The sequence below is a fragment of the Mustela putorius genome, unplaced genomic scaffold (genome assembly GCF_011764305.1).
Source record: "Mustela putorius furo isolate JIRA1106 unplaced genomic scaffold, ASM1176430v1.1 tig00003858_pilon_pilon_pilon, whole genome shotgun sequence".
Taxonomy (NCBI): domain Eukaryota; kingdom Metazoa; phylum Chordata; class Mammalia; order Carnivora; family Mustelidae; genus Mustela; species Mustela putorius.
The window spans coordinates 628465-646850 of record NW_025422010.1 but is presented as its reverse complement, the minus strand read 5'-3'; the positions used below and the strand labels follow the sequence as shown (position 1 = coordinate 646850).

Here is an 18386-nt window from a genome sequence, read left to right as displayed (position 1 = left end):
CCTGTCTGAAGGTGTGTGAGGAGGGTCAGGCTTCAGATCTCAAATGTAGGATCCCAGGCCACTATGAACAGTCCTCCTGGGGCTGAAGAAGCTGAAAAGGCGGAAGGTGGAAGGGGTTTTTGTCTCACTTCCCCATCTGCCTGTGTCACTGTGAGCATCAGTATTGCTGTCATAGGACTGACAGTAATAGTCAGCCTCGTCCTCAGCCCGGGTCCCACTAATGGTCAGGGTGTGTGTGGTCCCTGAACTGGAGCCAGAGAATCGGTCAGGGATCCCAGAAGGACGCTCAGTGTCCTTATAAATGACCAGCATGGGTGCTTGGCCTGGCTTCTGCTGGAACCACTGTGCGTATTTTTTGTTCAGTACTTCTCCAGAGCAGGTGATTGTAGCCGTTTGTCCCAGGGACACAGACACCGAGGGAGACTGAGTCAGCACACTGGAGGCCACAGACCCTGAAAAAACAGAAGAGGAGAGGTTGGTGTGAGGGTCAGGGCCTCCTTCCCTGCATCCCCATAATGAGGCTATGCTGGGTCTGAGCTCAAGTTTTGAGGCAGGCTCAGCTCGGGTCCAGCAGGGGCTGAGCATTTGCAGAGGGTCCAGGGGCAGCACCTGTGCAGAGAGTGAGGACGGAGAGCAGAAAAGGAGTCCAGTCCATGCTGGAGATGCCCAGAGCACTGCCTACTGAGATCCCACAGCACTGCTGGTTCCACCCCAGTCTCCTTTATTCCTTTCTAGGTCTTTGGGTCAATGAGTGTTAGTAGTTATGCAAATTCCCCCCACTTCAGAGGCTCCTCAGTGATCCACCAGTTGTGAGATCAGAATATGTGATTGAGGAGGAAGAGAGGAAATCCTAGTTTACTCCAAGCAGCAACCAGGTTAAAAAACCATCCTTGACAAAAACATCTGGGATCAGTTACCTTCCTGATATCTGAACACATGATAACCAAATGAAACTACTCTGTATGGGGTTTGCCCTTGGCTCTCTCTGTGGTCTCTCAGGAGCCTGGCCATGGAGCTGGGATGGGTCCTCTGAGAGATGCAGACACCTGTTCAAGGAGAGGTGGTCCTATGCCCTCATTACCTTCCTCCTCCTGCACTGTGTCCCCCTGAGGCACTGTGATCCAACGCTTCCCATGTCATCAGATTGTGGAATTTTCTCATCAGAATATTTGTGCATCGTTGTCTGTGAGAGTCCACTTGTTAGCAGACCATGTGCTTTTGAAGATTGATCACAATGACTAGTGTATTGAGACATGGTGATTTCATCTCTGACACCCCCATCCCACAGCAGACCAGCAATTTGATTGTCACCACATTGATTCCTTTATGATTCTTCATCAGTGTTTCATGTAATCATATGAGTTGCATGAGAAATCACCACTGACTATAAAAGACACTTTTGAGCTCCATGTGTTGTTAGAGTCCCCAGAATTACGTTTTCTCTCATGAGTGACTTTTAGAGCAAGGCCAGCATCCGTAAGGGAACTGGGTCCTGTCAGTGCACAAGGACAGCCCAAGGACCAGAGCTGTGGCCTCAGGTAGTGAGAATCCCTTCACTCTGGAGACAGTCTCACAAGAAGGCTGTGGACACTCATTCAAGGGACTAGGGTCTCCTAGTACCAGCCTTTCATCCATTGAGACCTTCCTGAACAAAGGTCTGACCTTCCTGAAGCCCCAGCTCTGACTTTGCCTGGACGTGGGGAAGGAGAGTCAGAAGGTGAGTGGTCAGGATGTTCTCAACATGTCCAGCTCAGATGAGTCAGCTCCTGGAACACTGGTGCACAGAGCAGCGAGCTGCATTTCTCATGTGAGGCATTCACTGTCAGGACTCCCATCAGTGTCCTGGGTGTTACTGTGTGTCTGACCTTCATAGCAAGGTCTCTTCAGCAGCTGGAGATAGGAGTGATTATTCCAACTTCTTTATGGGGATTGAACCCTTGACCCCTGCTGAGCCCCAGGCCTGGTTTTCCTGTGATGCTCCCTCTGGGCAGCCCTAGCCTCTGTCCTGCTGCTACGGTTGTAGCTCTGCTGCCCCCTGCTGGTGAAGGAAGACTCAGACCAGGAACTAATTTCCTGCGGTCACCACCCCACAACACCTGTCACTTGAGAAAGGGTGTGGACCAGGGTTTCCAGCCTCCCACAGGCAGGTGCGCCCTGTCCTGCCAAGCCCAGCACAGAAGCTCACATACAAGGTGCAGGAGGCAGGGCAGGTGTGATTCCTGTACCTGTCCCAGGGTTGAAATGCCATGGCTTAGCTTGTTGTCTTATTATAAAAAGAAGGGTGCAGGGTAGAGTGTAGTGCATTGGAAAATGGCCAAATCCAGATAAATCTGGATTTGTTGTTTCCCCCACAGGTGATGTCCCATTGCTATCAGATTCCTGTGTCTTAAGTGTCAAGATCGATGCTTCCACATCTCAATTAGTGCAGATTGTCATAAGTGGGAACAGATGGTGTTTTGGTGTAAAGTTTACTTGTGCACATAAATCTGCATTATTATTACTGTTATTGTTGTCATTATTATTATTATAAACTCCTCAGGGCATAGCTTGACCTTGGCAGGAAATAGGGAGGGAGGGTGAGGCCAGGCTCAGCAGCAGGATTTCTGTTCCTGACTCTGACATCCCCATCCTGGCTGGTCTCTAAAGGATCGCCTGAAGGCTGCCCATGGGTTGTCAGTGGGTTTGTGTCTGAGTCGTTAGAGTTGGAGAATCTGTGGACAGAGGAGGCTGTTTGACTGTGCAGGGGCCTGTCCTGGGTCCTTCTGATTGCTCTGTGTTATTGCTTGGTCCTCTCTCTGTGCTCCCCTAGCCGATGGGGTTGCCAGTGGTGTCCCAGCAATTCTACAGGGGGCACAGAGTTATATGAGGTCCACAGTGTCCGCAGGTTCAGGGGACTGTGGGACTCATTCTCAGGGATTCCTCCCCTACAGCATCCCCTGGGCTGAATTCAGGGTTGGGGTAATGCTCAGAGTATTGTGAGGGCTGAGCCTGTGGGCAGGCCTGGGGGCAGCATCCAGGCAGAAGGTAGGGTGGGGAGGAGAGAGGCTAGGCTATGGTAGAGACTCCAGAATTCCACCTCTGAACCCCAGTTGGAGCCTGGCCACCTCAAGCCTACCTTATGTCCTCACTTGTCCCCTTAAAGATATTCCTTCTCCCACTGGTGGAGAGAATATCTGAGCTTCTGGGTGAGTTTCATCAATCTGGTTCATGTGGAGCTGTGCTCCCCTCTGGGCTGCAGAGAAAGCTCTTATCACTGTGTGTATGAACATCTTAAAGTCCAGGGAAGGAAGAGACATGTGGGACATTTCTAGTCTTGTTCTCATGAAATGTGCACTGAGATTATTTCTTCCCTTCTCTCTGTGTGTAAAATACATAACACAAAATAACCATCTTAGTTATTTTAAAGATTCAGTTCATCTTCCCAGATTTTCTCCCTGTTCCATGTGAATGTTACATGACTCACACTGTGGAGCAGAGTTGGGTGAGAATTGTCCTAAAATGTTGCTAGATCTCAGTGCCATTTCCTTTACTGAAGTTTCTGATCGACAGCATCCACTTGGGTGTTGCTGTGACATTCAATCTAACAATCCCTGTCTTTAATCATGGTGTTTAGAACATTTCGTGAATGTGAATGGTAATATTGTTTCAATATAGTGTGTTGCCTTTATATTGTTGTTGTCCCATGTGTTCTTTGTTCCCTCTTCCCATGTATCTTTTTTGGATTAATGCAGCATTTGATATGATTTCATTTTACCTGCTTCTTCTGCTTTCAAGTTATAACTTCTTTCTGTCTTATGATCAGTAACTTGCAATAGTCCACATTCCAATGATGCTGCCATGTTACATAGAATGTAAACTGATCCTTCTGTGTCTCACTTCTCAGCATATTCACTGTGATTTTCCTACATATTATTTCACCTCCGTTAGAAATTTCAACATATATAGTTACTATGTTTGTGTGGACAGTGGCGTATCCTTTAGAGAGATTTAGATAATAAAAAAGTCTTAGTATTTATCCCTTTAGTTATCATTTCTGATTTTTACATTGATTTTTTTTTAAAGATTATATTTATTTATTTGCCTGAGATAGAAGTGAGAGAGAAGGAGAGAGAGTGAGTGCACAAGCAGGGGGAGCCACAGACAGAGGGAGAAGCAAGTTCCCTGCTGAGCAAGAAGCCTGATGCCCCAGGACACTGGGATCATGACCTGAACCACAGGCAGACACTTAACTGACTGAGCCAACCAGGCATCCCTTACATTTTGTAGATTTTGTAGATTCAGATTCTTCCGGGAATCACCTCCCCTGCCTGAGGGATATTCAATTACTTTTAAAGATTTTATTTATTTGACAGAGAGAGAGAGAGAGAGAACATAAGCAGGGGGAGCAGGAGAGGGACAAGCAGGCTTCCTGTTGAGCAGGGTGTGCAATGCAGGGCTTCATCCCAGGAACTTGGGATCATGACCTGAGGGGAAGGCAAGGCTTAACCAACTGAGCCACCCAGGCGCCCTGTGGGATGTCTATTTACTGCTTGTATTTTGGGTCAGTTCATGAGCAATTGTGTCAGTTTTTGTGTATGTGGAGATTTTTTATTTCAACTTCATGTTTGAAGGCTATTTTCCCCATGTGAAGGAGAGTTTTGTTCTCTTTTCAGTAAAGATGTTAATCCACTTTCTCTCCCTGGAATTTCCACGAAAACAAAATCCACTGGAATCTTTCTCTTCCTTCCCCTGAGGGCAGGGAATCTTTCCCTACACTATGGCTGCTTTGGCTGCTTCCTTTTTTTTTTCCCCCCTTTTTTAAGATTTGATTTCTTTATTTATTTGACACACACACACACAGAGAGAGAGAGAGAGCAGCAGAAAGAGGGGGAGAGGAAGGCTCCCCACTGAGCAGGGAGCCTGACTCAGGGCTCAGTCCCAGGACTCTGATCCTGAGCTGAGCTGAAGGCTGACACTTAGCCACCCATGTGTCCCACATGACTTGTTTGTTAACATTAGTTTCTCTCTCTCTCTGTCTCATCCTTTGTATCTCTGTGTGTGTAACATTTGAATATAAATGTAGGTGTATATGAGATACATACCTTTTTGGATCCATATTCTCTGGAGAATCCTAAAGAAGACAATCTACTAGCTCTTACTCCTCGTGGTTCAAATCTTTTGATTTTAATGTCTTATTTCAGGGTGGAAATCCTCACTTCCTAACTTATCAAAGTACTTCATGGCCCAAAGTCATCCTTAGGTACGATGAGAATGTGATGACAAGATTTTTCTTTTCCTGTCACTTTTAAGTTTTTACAACCAGAATAAATCAAAACATACTGCTATTATATCTGCTTAAATAGTTGACTACATTTTACAGACATTAAGCTATAATTTATTTCTATTTATCAGTATTGTTCTGATATATGATCATTTTATATCTTTTCATAGATTTACATTTCTCTCTGTCATTGTTTCTAGCGGGCATCATTTACTACTACTTGTAGGGAAAATGTGCAGGTGATCAGTTCTGTGGGACTTGCAGTCTGAAAAGTTTTATTTTGTTTTCATTTTTCAATGACATTACCCCTGGGTACAGAACCAGGCTTATAGGTTTTCTTCTTTTAGTATTTTCAGACCTTGCTGTTCTCTCAGACCTTGCTCTGTACTCTTGCTCACACAGCTTGCAATGAGAAATGTGCTCCTAGCACAACGCTGGTTCCACAATAGGGAATGCAAGTCTCCTGTCTGGTTGGGAGAGTGTCTGCACCACCTGTTTGTAGCAATTACAGTATGATGTGTGCTGTGCTGTCTCTCATGTTCCCTATGCCTGAGCTTCATTGAACTTCTTGGATATACTGATTTATGTGTTCACCAAATTTTAATATTTTTGGCTATTATTTCTAGAAATATTTTTTTATTAACCATCTGTTCCCTACCTTCTCTGCCATAGCTACTCCAATCACACAGTTTACATTGCAAGAAGTTATCTTAGGCACAGAGGTCTTATTCATTTTTTCCAGCTGTTCTCTGTTTCGGGTTTAATACTTTTTATTGCCATGTATTCATGTTCACTAATCTGTTGTTGTAGCATCAAATCTGCTGATAATCTCACCCTGTGTATTTTTGAATATGTAATTTTGAATATGTAAAAAATGTTGATCCTTAAAAATCCTCCATATCTTCTTCTAACCTGTTCAGTTATTCTTTCAGTCCAGTCCCAGGTGAAACATAGTTTTAATACCTGTGCTCATTTTCTCTGTGATCCACCCTGTGTAGAGACTGCCTGGTGGGCTGGGTGGAGTGGGACCTCAGGGGATTTCAGATGTGGGGACTTGGATCAGACTGCTCAGTGCCTTGTGCACAGGCCTCCTGGGGCTGGAGGAGAATGTGACACTGATGGGGAGGGGGTTTGTGTCTCACTTCCCTGTCTGCCTGTGTCACTGTGAGCATTACCACTGTGGTCGAATGAGTGACAGTAATATTCAGCCTCATCCTCCGCCATGGCCCCACTGATGGGCAGGATGACCATGTTCCCAAGCCGGAGCTGGAGAATCCGTCAGGGATGCCTTAGTCCCAGTTGCTATCACCATAGATAATCTGCAGGGGGTCCTGGACCAGCTTTGTTGGTACCACTGACCATCTTTCCTTCCAATATTGTTTCCACCACAGGTGATTCTATCTCTCTGTCCCAGGTTCAAAAGCACTGACAGAGGCTCATCAGCAAGTAGGAGGCCATGGATCCTGGAAGGGAAAATATGAGAGGCGAATTGGAATACACAGGCCCAGTCCCACGAGATTCTCCTAGCTGCCTACCCTAGAGTGAGCTCCAAGGATTCTGTGGGAACACAGGGTGTCCATTCACCCCAATATCAGTCCCCGGGGCCCATGGGTCTGACAGGGAGAATGGAGCCTGTGATCTAATGGAACTCCCCACCTCTTTTCTCTTGGTACGGTTAGTCCCTCAAAGGTCATGGAAAGCCTGTGATCATAGTCCTTTTGGCTTTAGTCCATGGCTCCCTTATGCTGCAGGAAGATCATGAGTATCCTGCCCACCACGCATAGCCCCTTGCTGAGCTCAGAATCAGGTCCAGGCTTTTCCCACATCAGAGGGGCTGGAGGTCTGTGAGCATGGGTTTAGTATCTTCTGAGCTCAGCAAGGGGCTATGCGTGGTGGGCTTTTCCCACATCAGAGGGGCTGGAGGTCTGTGAGCATGGGTTTAGTATCTCTGCAGAGAGACAGGAGGCTGAGGAGGACAGGGGTTCAGGCTGTGGTAGAGGTAGCCCAGTTCTCCTCCTCAGGGCCCCAGTTGGCATGTTTTCCACAGAGACCACCTTTATTCATTTGTTGGAGACACCTGCTGGTTTTGCAAATCAGCCAGACCCCAGGGGCTGCTGATGAGAAGCTTTGTGGTTTCAGAGAAGAGCTCAGCACCAAGGGGCACACAGAAGAGGGGGGAAGCATCTGAAGACCCAACCATTAGCCCAAGATATCTTCCTTCAACTGTTGTTCCCATATCTGGGGAAGATACCTCTACCCTTGACTATGTCCTGCCTTGTTTCCTGGGTAGGTCTGGTCATAGCAGCACTCAGAAATGAGATCAGTGTGATTTTTATGAACCTGTTCTACAGGTGAAATGAGAAGGCAAAGATAAGGGTAGCATCCTAACCCAAGATTCTGAGAGGCAGAGCCCTTTAAAATGTCACCTGTACCAAGGGCATATACTGTATTCCAGGAGTCCCTGCCATTCTGCAAGGTTCTGTCCTTGATGTGAGTTGCTGGGGCACTACAGAGATGCTGTGCCTCAGGGTCCCCAATGTGCTGACAGGCTCATATAGAATATTGCTAGAAAAATGTTGGACAGTAACTGTTTTGCCATGGGCTGGTGGAATACAGTTGTAGTGTCTATGCCAGAAGAGTAAGAAAATCCAGAAAAGACTAATCTAAGGGAGCCAGCAGGATTTGGAAATCAGTGTGAAGTAAGATTCTCTAGGAAATGGACACCTTTCCTTCAGGTGATAGGTCCTGATACTAGTTCCTGCATATTAGAGCCCCTGATGCCAAGACCCTCCCCACATCCAGGTGGCTTTCCCAGGTGATCTCTACTGCTCCCTGGTGACTGTTCCACACTGGGTGCTGGAGGTACAACCCCGGTCCAGGTTCAGATTCAGAATTTGCTGATCAAATCGTGATTCCATAATCCATGAAGTACTGACCAGAAGGGAGGATACCCTATCTGCTGTGAGCCCATGCCAGCCATAGACCAGCCATGACAGGCTCAGATGCATCATGAAGAGTCCTATTAGAGACTGAAGAGGCAAGGCCCTCCTGACACATCCCCATAGATGTCTCTGGGGTGGTGGAGGTTACCCAGGTGGTCCTAGGGCTTGGCACTAGAGCACACAGAACTCAAGGGCTGTTGTGCATGCAGTACCTGCATAGGGCAATGGCAGCTCATTCCTCAAAGAGAGAGATAAGATAACATCCTAAAAACCATGTATTCTCACCCACTTAGTCTTGCACATTCCCCTTCATGTGTTGATCTGAAGAAGACATGGTCTGCTCTCAGAACTTTCTATCTTGGGGATGAGGCCCAATAGTAGACACACTGGTGTGCAGACCCAGGTGGGAGACTAGACACCTTTCTATATGTACATTGTCACCCCATTTGATTGAAAGTCAGAAGCTTGCTTTTGTTAGGTCCCTGGCAGTCAGGCTTGACCATGTGGCCCAGGGTAGACCATGGATTTAAGGAGTAGATATTCTTGCGAAGCTTGCCGTCAGGAAAAAGGGAGGTAGGTGGGACTCAGCAGCACCTTTCCTAAGGAACATGGGGTAGAGCTGGAGCCGAGCACTCCCTGGGGTGCATCATAAGTATGAATGGAAGCAAAACCAACATTGTAGGGATAAGAGGAGGGAACACTAGTGAGACTGTGGTCGCTCATGGAATGGGTGATACCCCTGAAGACAACCACCTTCTTACTTCAGACTTCTTTTTGTGAGGAAAGTAGGCTCCACTCTTCATGTCTCTGTTATTCATCAGTGTGTTCTTGCAGTGGACAAGCCTTCCTGGCGGAATGGGGACCAAAGCATCAGTGGTGAGTTCTGTGCTGGAGAACATGGATCCAGAGATGAGACACAACTGAACAGGCAGGCTGCTCCATGATCAGAGGTCAGAGCCCATCCTGAAAAGGGAGTCCTTGAGCTGCTCTCAGGTCAAGAAGAAGAAAGAAGAAGTGAGATATGTGTGGGAAGAGTCTAATCAGTGCCCTTGGGGATGGTAGTAGTAGAGAATCTGAAGGAAGGTGGGGAAACTTAGGGTCCTGGGATTCCAACCCAGTTCAGGGCTCATGTGGACTTTTCTCCTAAGGTGAGCATTCTGGGCACGGAGGGAGTGTCAGGTGTGATAAGCGGTAATTTGGTAAAAAACCAAGTTCTTGGGGCAGCTGGGCACATAGAGGCCCTCTAGGAGGAAGCTGCTGAGGTGGGGACAGGTTTGACACAGCGTGGGTTCAGACCAGCCCCATTTTGCCTTAGGTCACGTGGAGGCTGAGGACACTCAGGGTATAAGTTGCTCTTCCTCCCCTCCAGTCTTATCCAACTGCAGGCACAGGGTGACTATGAGGCAACACGTTCCTCTGGTCTAGTCCCTCTGTCTTGTCCCTTGTGGATGACCTGTCCCTGCTTTCCATAATGTCCACAGACTGGCTGAGCTGAGCAGCAGCGTGAGGGAGGAGTGCACCTGATAGAGAAGGGAGGGCAGGGAGAGGAGTGCAGGTCCCCTGTTCCTAGAGAGGGAGAGAGAGAGCAGAAGCTGGCTGGTGCAAGGCAGCAGCCTCCCCTGCACCAGGTGAGGAATGCTGCTCAGACTGAGAGGGAATGAGGGACAACCTCAGCCTGAAAGAGACCCCTTATGCTCTCAGTTCTTCCAACTGCCTGGGGGGTGCTGCTACACTTGGTGATAGTGACCCCCTGTTGATCAGGGAAAGTGGTGCAGGGCTATTCATTGTCTTGTTGATGAAGAAGCCTCTGGTGGGAATCTCCAGATTGTGATTCTCTAGAGAAACCTTTTCATGATCCTTTCACCTGAAAAATTCCTGGGATGATTATTTTGGTCATAGGGATTTCCACCAAAGATCCTGGTTTCTGATCCAGGTCATTAAGTAAATTATAGATGAAAGATTCTAATTGTCCTCACCATTCTTTTGTAAGGAGAAAATGATTTCATTCCTGTGTCTCCCACTCCCAGGAAGGTATCCTTCTAACACAAGCCAGGGTGGAAATGAGGGAAGCTTCTGGTCTTCCTTCTTAATAAATTCCTTATCTGTTCCTTTGATCTAATGCAATTACTCTAAAAATCAATTTCAAGATCACAAGTCAAAGCATTATGGAGAGAAATTGAACTTATGATACAAATTTCTTCAAATAATGGAAAAGAACTTTCTGATCAGAACCATAGTGAGGCCCTAATGCAGTTGGGACCACCACACACGGTCACATGGGTGTGGGAGTGAGTCCATGTGGGTCAGACCACAGCTAAGGGTCATACTTCTCTGGTGCGGGTGACTTGGGGCAGTGGGTGGACAGTGGTGCTAGAAGGTCTCCAGGTGAGCCCCAAGGTGGTGTCTGCTCTTCCTTTTCAGTTTCTGTAAAACCCAAAGAAGGGAAGAGCCTGGAGCAGTAAGGGCCTGGTCTCTTCCTCAGTAAGCCTTGGGCAGCCCTTCAGGTTGTGGGGAAACGTCATTCAGGAAGCCAAGGGGACACAGAGAACCTGGGTCCCATTCAGGCTGCTTGTACCCAAGGGAAAGGGAAATTCCCACAGGAGTATGCATTCTGATACAGCAGTCTCCCCACCTGGGTAGCATGTGATTACATCTGGGGCCTATGTGATATATAATGATACCTTAAATGTATATTATCTACTGTGAAACCTGAGTATAGTGTTCACAGAAAAGACCCCTCCCCCCAATTCTGCCACTGTTCTGTAAGGTTAACATGGATCTGAGGACAGAGAGCTTGCTGGGGTTTCCCCCTTTCAGGGTCCAGGCCAGGACTAGGAAGGACTCATGCTCTTAGGGCTGGCCAGCAGCCTCTCCAGAGGACAGGTGAGAGTGAGAGTCAGACCATGGCAGGATGGTTCATGTCCCATCCTCCATTCTTTATGTCACCTGAGTCACTGCCAGGCACTCCCAATTTCATATTAAGTAGCACAGCAATGGTCAGCCTAGTCCTGGCTCTCAGTCCTGGTCATGCTCAGGGGCCATTTACCTATGTTCCATCCTTAGAATCAGCCCCGGATGGTTGCTCATATCTGTATATATACCATCTGGGGGACCTGTCATGGCTTCTGCAGGTACCTAGAGACAGTTTCACTCCTGAGCTCATCCCCAGAGCAAGGTTCTTGGGCCAGATTAGGGCCACTGACATGGAGGGAGTTGGCCTCAGGTCAGGGGAGGCACCTAGCTTATAAGAGAGGAGACGAAAATGTGCTAGAGGAAGACAGGGTGAGTCAGAAGTGACTGTCACAGCCCTGTGAAGGGGAGGGGGCCATATGGACATGGTGAGTGCAGGGCCCTGACCCCACGGACCCTGAGTGGGAGGGAGAGTGGGGCACCTATGCCTCCCACTGTGCTTCCCTGTGGGCCTCTCACCTGAGCTGGGAGCAGCAGCAGAGCAGGGGTGAAGCCATTCAGAGTGGGGTCCTCGAAGGACCAGCATTATAGGCTGAGCTGGAAGCAGTCCCACCTGCAGATGCCTGGGCCCCACACAGTCCTGGTGCAGCTGCATCTGCATCTTGGGGAGCAACCCCTCCCCTGCCCCCTGGGACTGTGTGCTCACTAAGCTTCAAAGGTTGGGGTCTAGGCAACAAGTCTAAGTGGAAAATCTCACTAAATCTAACATCAGGTATGTTAATGGTTGGAAACGATCTATCTCAATGTTGACGTTTAGGATATCAACTCATATGGGACAAAAATAAATATCCCATCAGGCAAAAGTTTATTTTGTATCCTCTTATGGGCAAAAGTACGTATTTGTGGTTGTCATGGGATAGTTGCATATTATCAAGTGGAAGCAAGGTTACTGATATTTCCTTTATTTGCAGACTATCGTTTGTGTGTGTCTAGTTGATTTTATGTGGTTTCATGCTGATTTCAAGGTGGGACTCTGGTGAGTTCTTATACATCAGCATTGAAAGACTGGACTACATTTCATAAAATTGCTTTTTGTCCATATTTCTGGGTAGGGTGCATGTAAATAAGTCTCCTTGTGCAGGATGATGTGGTGGGTAGAAGTGAGGTAGAACCCCTTGTGTGTCTCACTCCCATGGTTGAGTATCTACTAGCCACTCTGTAGGAGGAGGCAACTGTCCCAGTGTCCCTCATTCACCATCAGGATAGATGTGACCCTCCAACTGTCTGTCAGAACCCAGAGCACCTACTGTCTCTGCTTCTTTTTTCCTAGTATATAAATAAAAAGAAGGATCTCATCTGATGGAGACTGGACATGCACCTTGTGATTTGGGGGAGAGACCCCAACCTTGTGGATATATATGGTGGCCTCCTCTGTTCCCTGAGGACTGTTTCCATGATGCTGGCCATCTCAGATTGGGTTCCTAGAAGCAGACTTTGAGATAGGGAAGTGCATGTGTAAAAACCTGGAGGGAGAAGGATATCCATCTGGGCAGAAGGAGAGCGACCCACAGGGAATGAGCCATCAGACAAGTCACCTTCCTGTAGGCAGCTCTCCAACTGGGACCTTTCAGGAAGTCTGAGCCAGAGGCAGGGCTTTGGGCTCTGGGCCTCTGGAGATCATTCATCTGAACCTCTCTGAGAAGGGACAGAAACTTGGGGAAGCAGATTTCTGAACTAGCAGCACTTTCTAGTGAGGAGCTCCCCTGTGGCAGCCCAGGGCTCTAGGAAGCTGTGGGTGCCTGTGTGAGCCCAGAAGAGGGGATGAGAGTGACCCCTCAATGTCTACTGTACCCGTCTATTCCACTCTGGTAGAGGATTGTCCTCTCATGTCCCCAGAGCATCAGGAACTCAGCTGAGCTGTGGCAATTTGAAGCCTAGCTCTGATCAGTCGGGAGAGCCCTAGGCCACAACCAACCACATGGAAATGATGGGATCATGACCACTGGACAAAAGTCTTGCTGTATCTTTTTTCTACCCAGGCCCTCTGTCTGCTGTTGACAGCCAGGCCCAGAGAAGCAGGCCATCTAGTGCTGTCAGCTGCAAATGCTCTCCTGATCTCCCCTATGTAGAGCTGCCTGGAGGGATGGATGGGGAGGGAGGTCTAGGGATCTCAGATGAGGGGGCCTGGGCCAGAGCTGCTCACTGCTGTATGCCCAGGCCTTCTGGGGCTGGAGGAGAGCTTGACAGAGATGGGAAAGGGGTTTGTGTCTCACTTGCCTGTCTGCCTGTGTCACTGTGAGCATCAGCACTGCTGTCCCACACCTGACAGTAATAGCCTCATCCTCAGCCCAGGCCCTGCTGATGGTCAGGGTGGCTGTGTTCCCTGTATTGGTACCCAAGAACTGGTCAGGGATCCCTGAGGGCCAGTTGCTATCTTCATAGATAATCAGAATGGGAGCCTGGCCTGGCTTCTGCTGGTACCAGTAAACACTTTTCCAATGTCGTTTCTCCCACAGGTGATCCTGGCTATCTGTTCTAGGTTCACTGACATCGAGAGAGGTTCACTCAGCATGTAGGAGGCCATGGAGCCTGCAAGAGAGAAAATGAAAGGTGAGGTTCCTGGCAAGGTGTGATCCCCTGTATATACCCACCAGCCTGGTTTAAGTTCCAGGGATTCTCTAGGCTATTCCCACCCTGCTGTCCTCTTTGTTCCTGGGCCCCATGGGCCTGCCTGGTGGATGGAGCCCTTGAACAAATGAGAACCATTCCTCCCTTTTCCCTGGGCAGGTGCAGGAGTGGGTGCATGTGTGGGCCCAGTGGGTGCATGTGCGACCCCTTCAGGGGTCACATGGAGCCAACAAACACAGTGGGGAGAGATTATACTCCACTAGCCCTTCATCCCACAAGAGGGTCTTGAGACCTTGCCCCGAGTGGCAGTCTACTGCTGAGCTCAGAGTCAGGGCCAGGAGTGTCCCAGAACCCAGGACTGAGGTGGGTGTGAGTCTGGGCTCAGCACCTGTGCAGCGATCCAGGAATCTGAGGAGGAGAGGAGTCAGGCCATGGTGCTGGTCCCTGAGGCTCAAGGCTAGGAATGCTTCCTCCCAGTTATCTTAATTACCCTTGCTGCAGACACCTGCTGGTTATGCAAATCAGCCAGAACTCTGGGGCTGGGGCTGCTGATGAGAAGCCTTGTGGTTTTAGAAATGGGCTGAGCTCCAAGGGACACAGAGATGGGAGGGACAGCCCCTTCAATCCCACCCTCAACCCAGGGGATTCTCCTCCCTCTGTCGCTATAGTCTGGGATCCAAAATCTATGTCTCTTTCCTGACCTGGCTCCTGGACAGGCATGGTCACAACAGAGCTGTAAGGTGGAGTCTGTCTGCATTTTCTAAACCCATCATAGAATGTTTCCTCTGTCGGTACTAGAGGATCATAGGTCAGTGTGTGCCCTACTCCTGGTTTATATTGGTGAACACCAGAACATGAACAAAATTCCTCCCTTGCCAGGTGCACATGAAGTTTTAGGAAACCACTGAGGTGTTGTGGGAGTCTTTGCCAAGGGAGAGTTCCTGGGGCAGGTTATAGATGCTGTGCCTCAGTATCCCCAGGGTACACTCTGTGTCAGGGACAGACCCAGTGCTTGAGCAAGAATTGACAGTCACTGAATGTAGGGAACTGGGTTCTGTCACTGAAGCAAGGACAGCACAGGGACAAGAGATGTGGCCTGAGGCCGTGGGAGTCACTTCACTCTGGAGATAGTCTCCAGAGACTGCAGAACCTCCTTTTAGGGACCAGTGTCTCCGAGTGTCCAACCTTGCATCCCCTGAGACACTCGTGAGCAGGGAAGCTGCAGCCCCAGGTCTGAGTCTGCTTGGAGGTGGGGCAGGAGAGGCAGAGGGAGGGGATCAGGGCATCTCTGGACGTGCCCAGCACAGAAAGGTCAGCTCCCTGGGACCTCAAGTGGAGTAGTAAGGGCCTGGAATTTCCAGGTGAAATACTTAACTGTGTCAGGACTCCTGTCAGTGTCCTGGATAACATTGTGTGTGTCTGACCTTCAGAATAAGGTCCTTGCAGTCTGAGGAGACAGGATGGATCATCCTCACAGCCTATGAGGACTGACCCTGGACCCCTGCACACCCCTGGGCCTCCTGTCCTTGGGAGGCTCACCCTGGGCAGCCACAGCCTCTGTCCTACCACTCCTGATGCGGTTCTGCTGCCCCCTGCTGGTGGAGGAGGACTCAGACCAGGAGCTTCCCTCCTGCAACCCAGAGCACCTGTCACCTGAGAAGGGGTCTGGACCAGGGTTTTCAACCTCCCACAGGCAGCTTGTGTCAGGGCCTGGGGGCAAGTACAGGAATTGCACCTGCCCACTGCCCTGCCCAGACCAGCACAAAAGGTCAGAAGCACGGTGCAGGAGGCAGGGCAGGTGCAATTCCTGTACTTGTCCCAGGGTTGAAATGCTCTGGCCTAGCCCTCTGTCCTGTTTCAGAAAGGAGAGTGCAGGGTGCAGTGGAGTGCATTTGTAAAGGGTCAGTGTCCAGACAATCCTGTGTGATGTCCCACAGCCACCGGGTTCCTGTGTAGGAATCAGGACCGATGTTTCCTGCATCCCTATTGTTGGGTCATCAGACCAATAGATAACGCTTCTGTTACTAAGTTCAGGTGAGCAGGCAAATCTTTATTTTACTCTATTAATGCTGTATTTACTACTATTAGTGTTATTCCAGCCTACATATGGAATTTCTTGTGGGAGGATCTGTAAAGTAGCCTAGTTTTGGTTTTGTGGATCTGAGAAGCTGCTCATTAGACTTGGATCCATTTGCTCATGATGTAGGTCACAGGGCAGTTGAAAACTTTTCCTTGGATTCCCACAGAGGAAGACAGGAGACTCCAACTCCAAGGTCATCTGGCTGATATCACATGGAGTCCCTCTAATTAATAAGACTCTTACAATGTTATGTACCATTTGATGTGAAAAGAACAGTGTTTCTTACTTAAGTATAAGCTTCCCCATTCCTAGCTGCTGAAGCTAGTGCCTAGAGAGGCTAGCTTCCCAGGAAAAGAGAAGTGGGAGTGAGTCCAGGAGGGGAGTTCAGGTGTGCTGGATTCAGACCCTGGGCTCTGTGGGGCAGAGCTTGACCAGTGCAGGCAGGAGGCTGAGGCCAGGCCTGGCCACAGGGCTTGTGTCGCCAGACTCACTGCCATCTCCAAACTGGCTGGTCTCTAAAGGAGCCCCTCAGCCTGTACATGAAGATGGTCAGAATGCTTGTATCCCAGATTAGGGCTGGAGAATCTGTGGGGACAGTGGAGGCTGTTTGGCCATGGTGGGTCCTGGCCTGGGGCCTGCTGGCTCTTCTCTGTATTATTGCTTTTTTTTCTCTCTCCCAAGCAGGTGGGAATGATGGAATCTCATGGCCACACTACTGGAGATAGCTGATTAGTATAGGGGACCATCAGTTCTGTAGCTTCAGGAGCCTGTGGGACTCATTTTCAAGGGTCCCACCCCTGCAGCATCTCCTGGGCAGAGCTCAGGGACAGGGTCATGTGCAGAGTCCTATGGGGGTTAGCTTGTGTCAGGGCCTGGGGGCAGCACCTGGAAGAATGAAGAGGGGGAGACAGTGAGGAGGAGGCATCTTGTTAGGGTCCAGGCCATGGTGGGGACCTCAGATTTCTGCCTACTCAGTCTGCTGCTGAGTCTGGCCACCCAAACCTCTCTTATGCCCTCTCTGGTCCGCAAGAGAATGCACCTTTTCAGGCTGCTAGAGAGAATCTCTGCTTCTGTGTGGCCTTCACGGATCTGGTTCATATGGAGAGGTGTCACCTCTGGGCTCCATAGGGGAACTCTTGTCACTGTGCGTTTGAAAATCTTAAAGGCTCGAGTGAGAAGGGGAATGTGAGGATATTTCTGCTAACTATTCTCATGCAATGTGCTCTGTGAATATGTCTTCTTTTCTCTTGTGTGTAAAATACATAGCAAAAAATGTTCCATCCTAATTATTTTTTCTGGCTCAATTCATCTTCCCAGATTTTCTATCTTCTCCCTGAGAATGTTTCATGTCCCACATTGTGTGGCAGAATTGGTAGGAATTCAGATTCTTATTTGAGGCATGTACTTGGGTGTTGCTGTGAAACTCAATCCAACAATGTCTGTTGCACATTTCCTGCATGTGATCAGTAGCATCATTTAAATAGAGCATCCATGGATTTATTTTCTCTTTGCCCCATGTGTTCTTTGCTCCCTCTTTCCATTTGCCTTTTTTTAAACAAAAGTAATGGAACATTTTTTATGCTGCTCTTTTGTTTTTCGTTTTTTGTTTTTTTCTTTTTGTTTTGTTCATGAACTACTAGTTCTTGCCGTCTTATGGTCAGTGGCTTGTAATTGTCTACATTCTGGTTAGGTTATACCATATTATATGTACTATAAGAACCTGATGATATACTTCTTTTACCTCTCAGAATATTTAATATGATTTTCATACCTGCAATTTTACCTATATTAGAAATTCCTACATACATTTTTTATATCTGCTATACACAATGAATTTTTTTTGACAATGAATTATCTTTAAAAGAGGTTTAGATAAGGAGAAAATCTTAATTTTTATTCCAGTAGTTAGCATTTCTGATTTGTAGATTCATATTCTTTCTGGAATCACCTTCTCCTGCCTGAGGGATGTCCATTTGTTTCTTGCTTGTTTCATGGATCATTTAATGAGCAATTTTGTCAGTTTTTGAAGATGAGAAAATTAATTATTTGGACTTAATTTTGAGGACTATTTCTTGATGAAGAATTAAGGTTTTCCCCTTCTTTCAGTAACTTAGAGATGTTAACTCACTGATATTTCTGTCAATGCAAAATCCACGAGGATCTCTTTCTTCTCCTGGAGTACAGGTGTCTTCCTCGGCTGCTTCTAAGACTGTCTCTTTGTCACTGCCTTAAATGTTTGATCTTGTTGGGTTTAGGTTTTTTTAATGACTATTATAATGATTTCTTTTTCTTCAGCTTTGTTGAGTTTTTGAGCTGTCACTTTTCAATTTTCATCAGATTTGGAACATCTAGGCCAAAAATTCTTCATATATTTTCCCATCCTCTCTACACCACTGTCTCTCCTTTCCTGACACAATTGCAGCCTATTCCATTGCTAAAGTTGCTCTCTAAGTCAGTGAGGCTCTGTTCATTTTTTTAAGATTTTTTATTTCTTTTCAGCGTAACAGTATTCATGCAAGCTCTGTTCATTTTTTAAAAATATATTTTTTATTTATTTTCAGCATAA

The 18386-nt window shown here is 47.9% G+C and overlaps 2 protein-coding genes across 5 annotated transcripts in view; both read right to left on the bottom strand.

The window, feature by feature from the left end:
• Positions 1-18386, bottom strand: part of LOC101682709 (immunoglobulin lambda-1 light chain-like) — a 1123284-nt gene that overhangs the window by 778395 nt on the left and 326503 nt on the right. Inside the window, exons 1-2 of one of the 4 annotated variants that reach the window (XM_045065729.1) lie at positions 610-734; positions 155-452 (exon numbers count right to left, since the gene is read on the bottom strand). The exons of 2 other annotated variants lie outside the window; for them this stretch is intronic. In XM_045065729.1, coding sequence (XP_044921664.1) covers positions 155-452; positions 610-655 — 344 coding nt within the window. In that variant the 5' untranslated portion in view covers positions 656-734. Of the gene's footprint in view, positions 1-154; positions 453-609; positions 735-18386 lie in introns of those variants that run through there. One more of the 4 variants, XM_045065741.1, reaches the window with a different exon arrangement.
• Positions 1-18386, bottom strand: part of LOC101676037 (immunoglobulin lambda variable 4-3) — a 780698-nt gene that overhangs the window by 759945 nt on the left and 2367 nt on the right. The window lies entirely within an intron of this gene.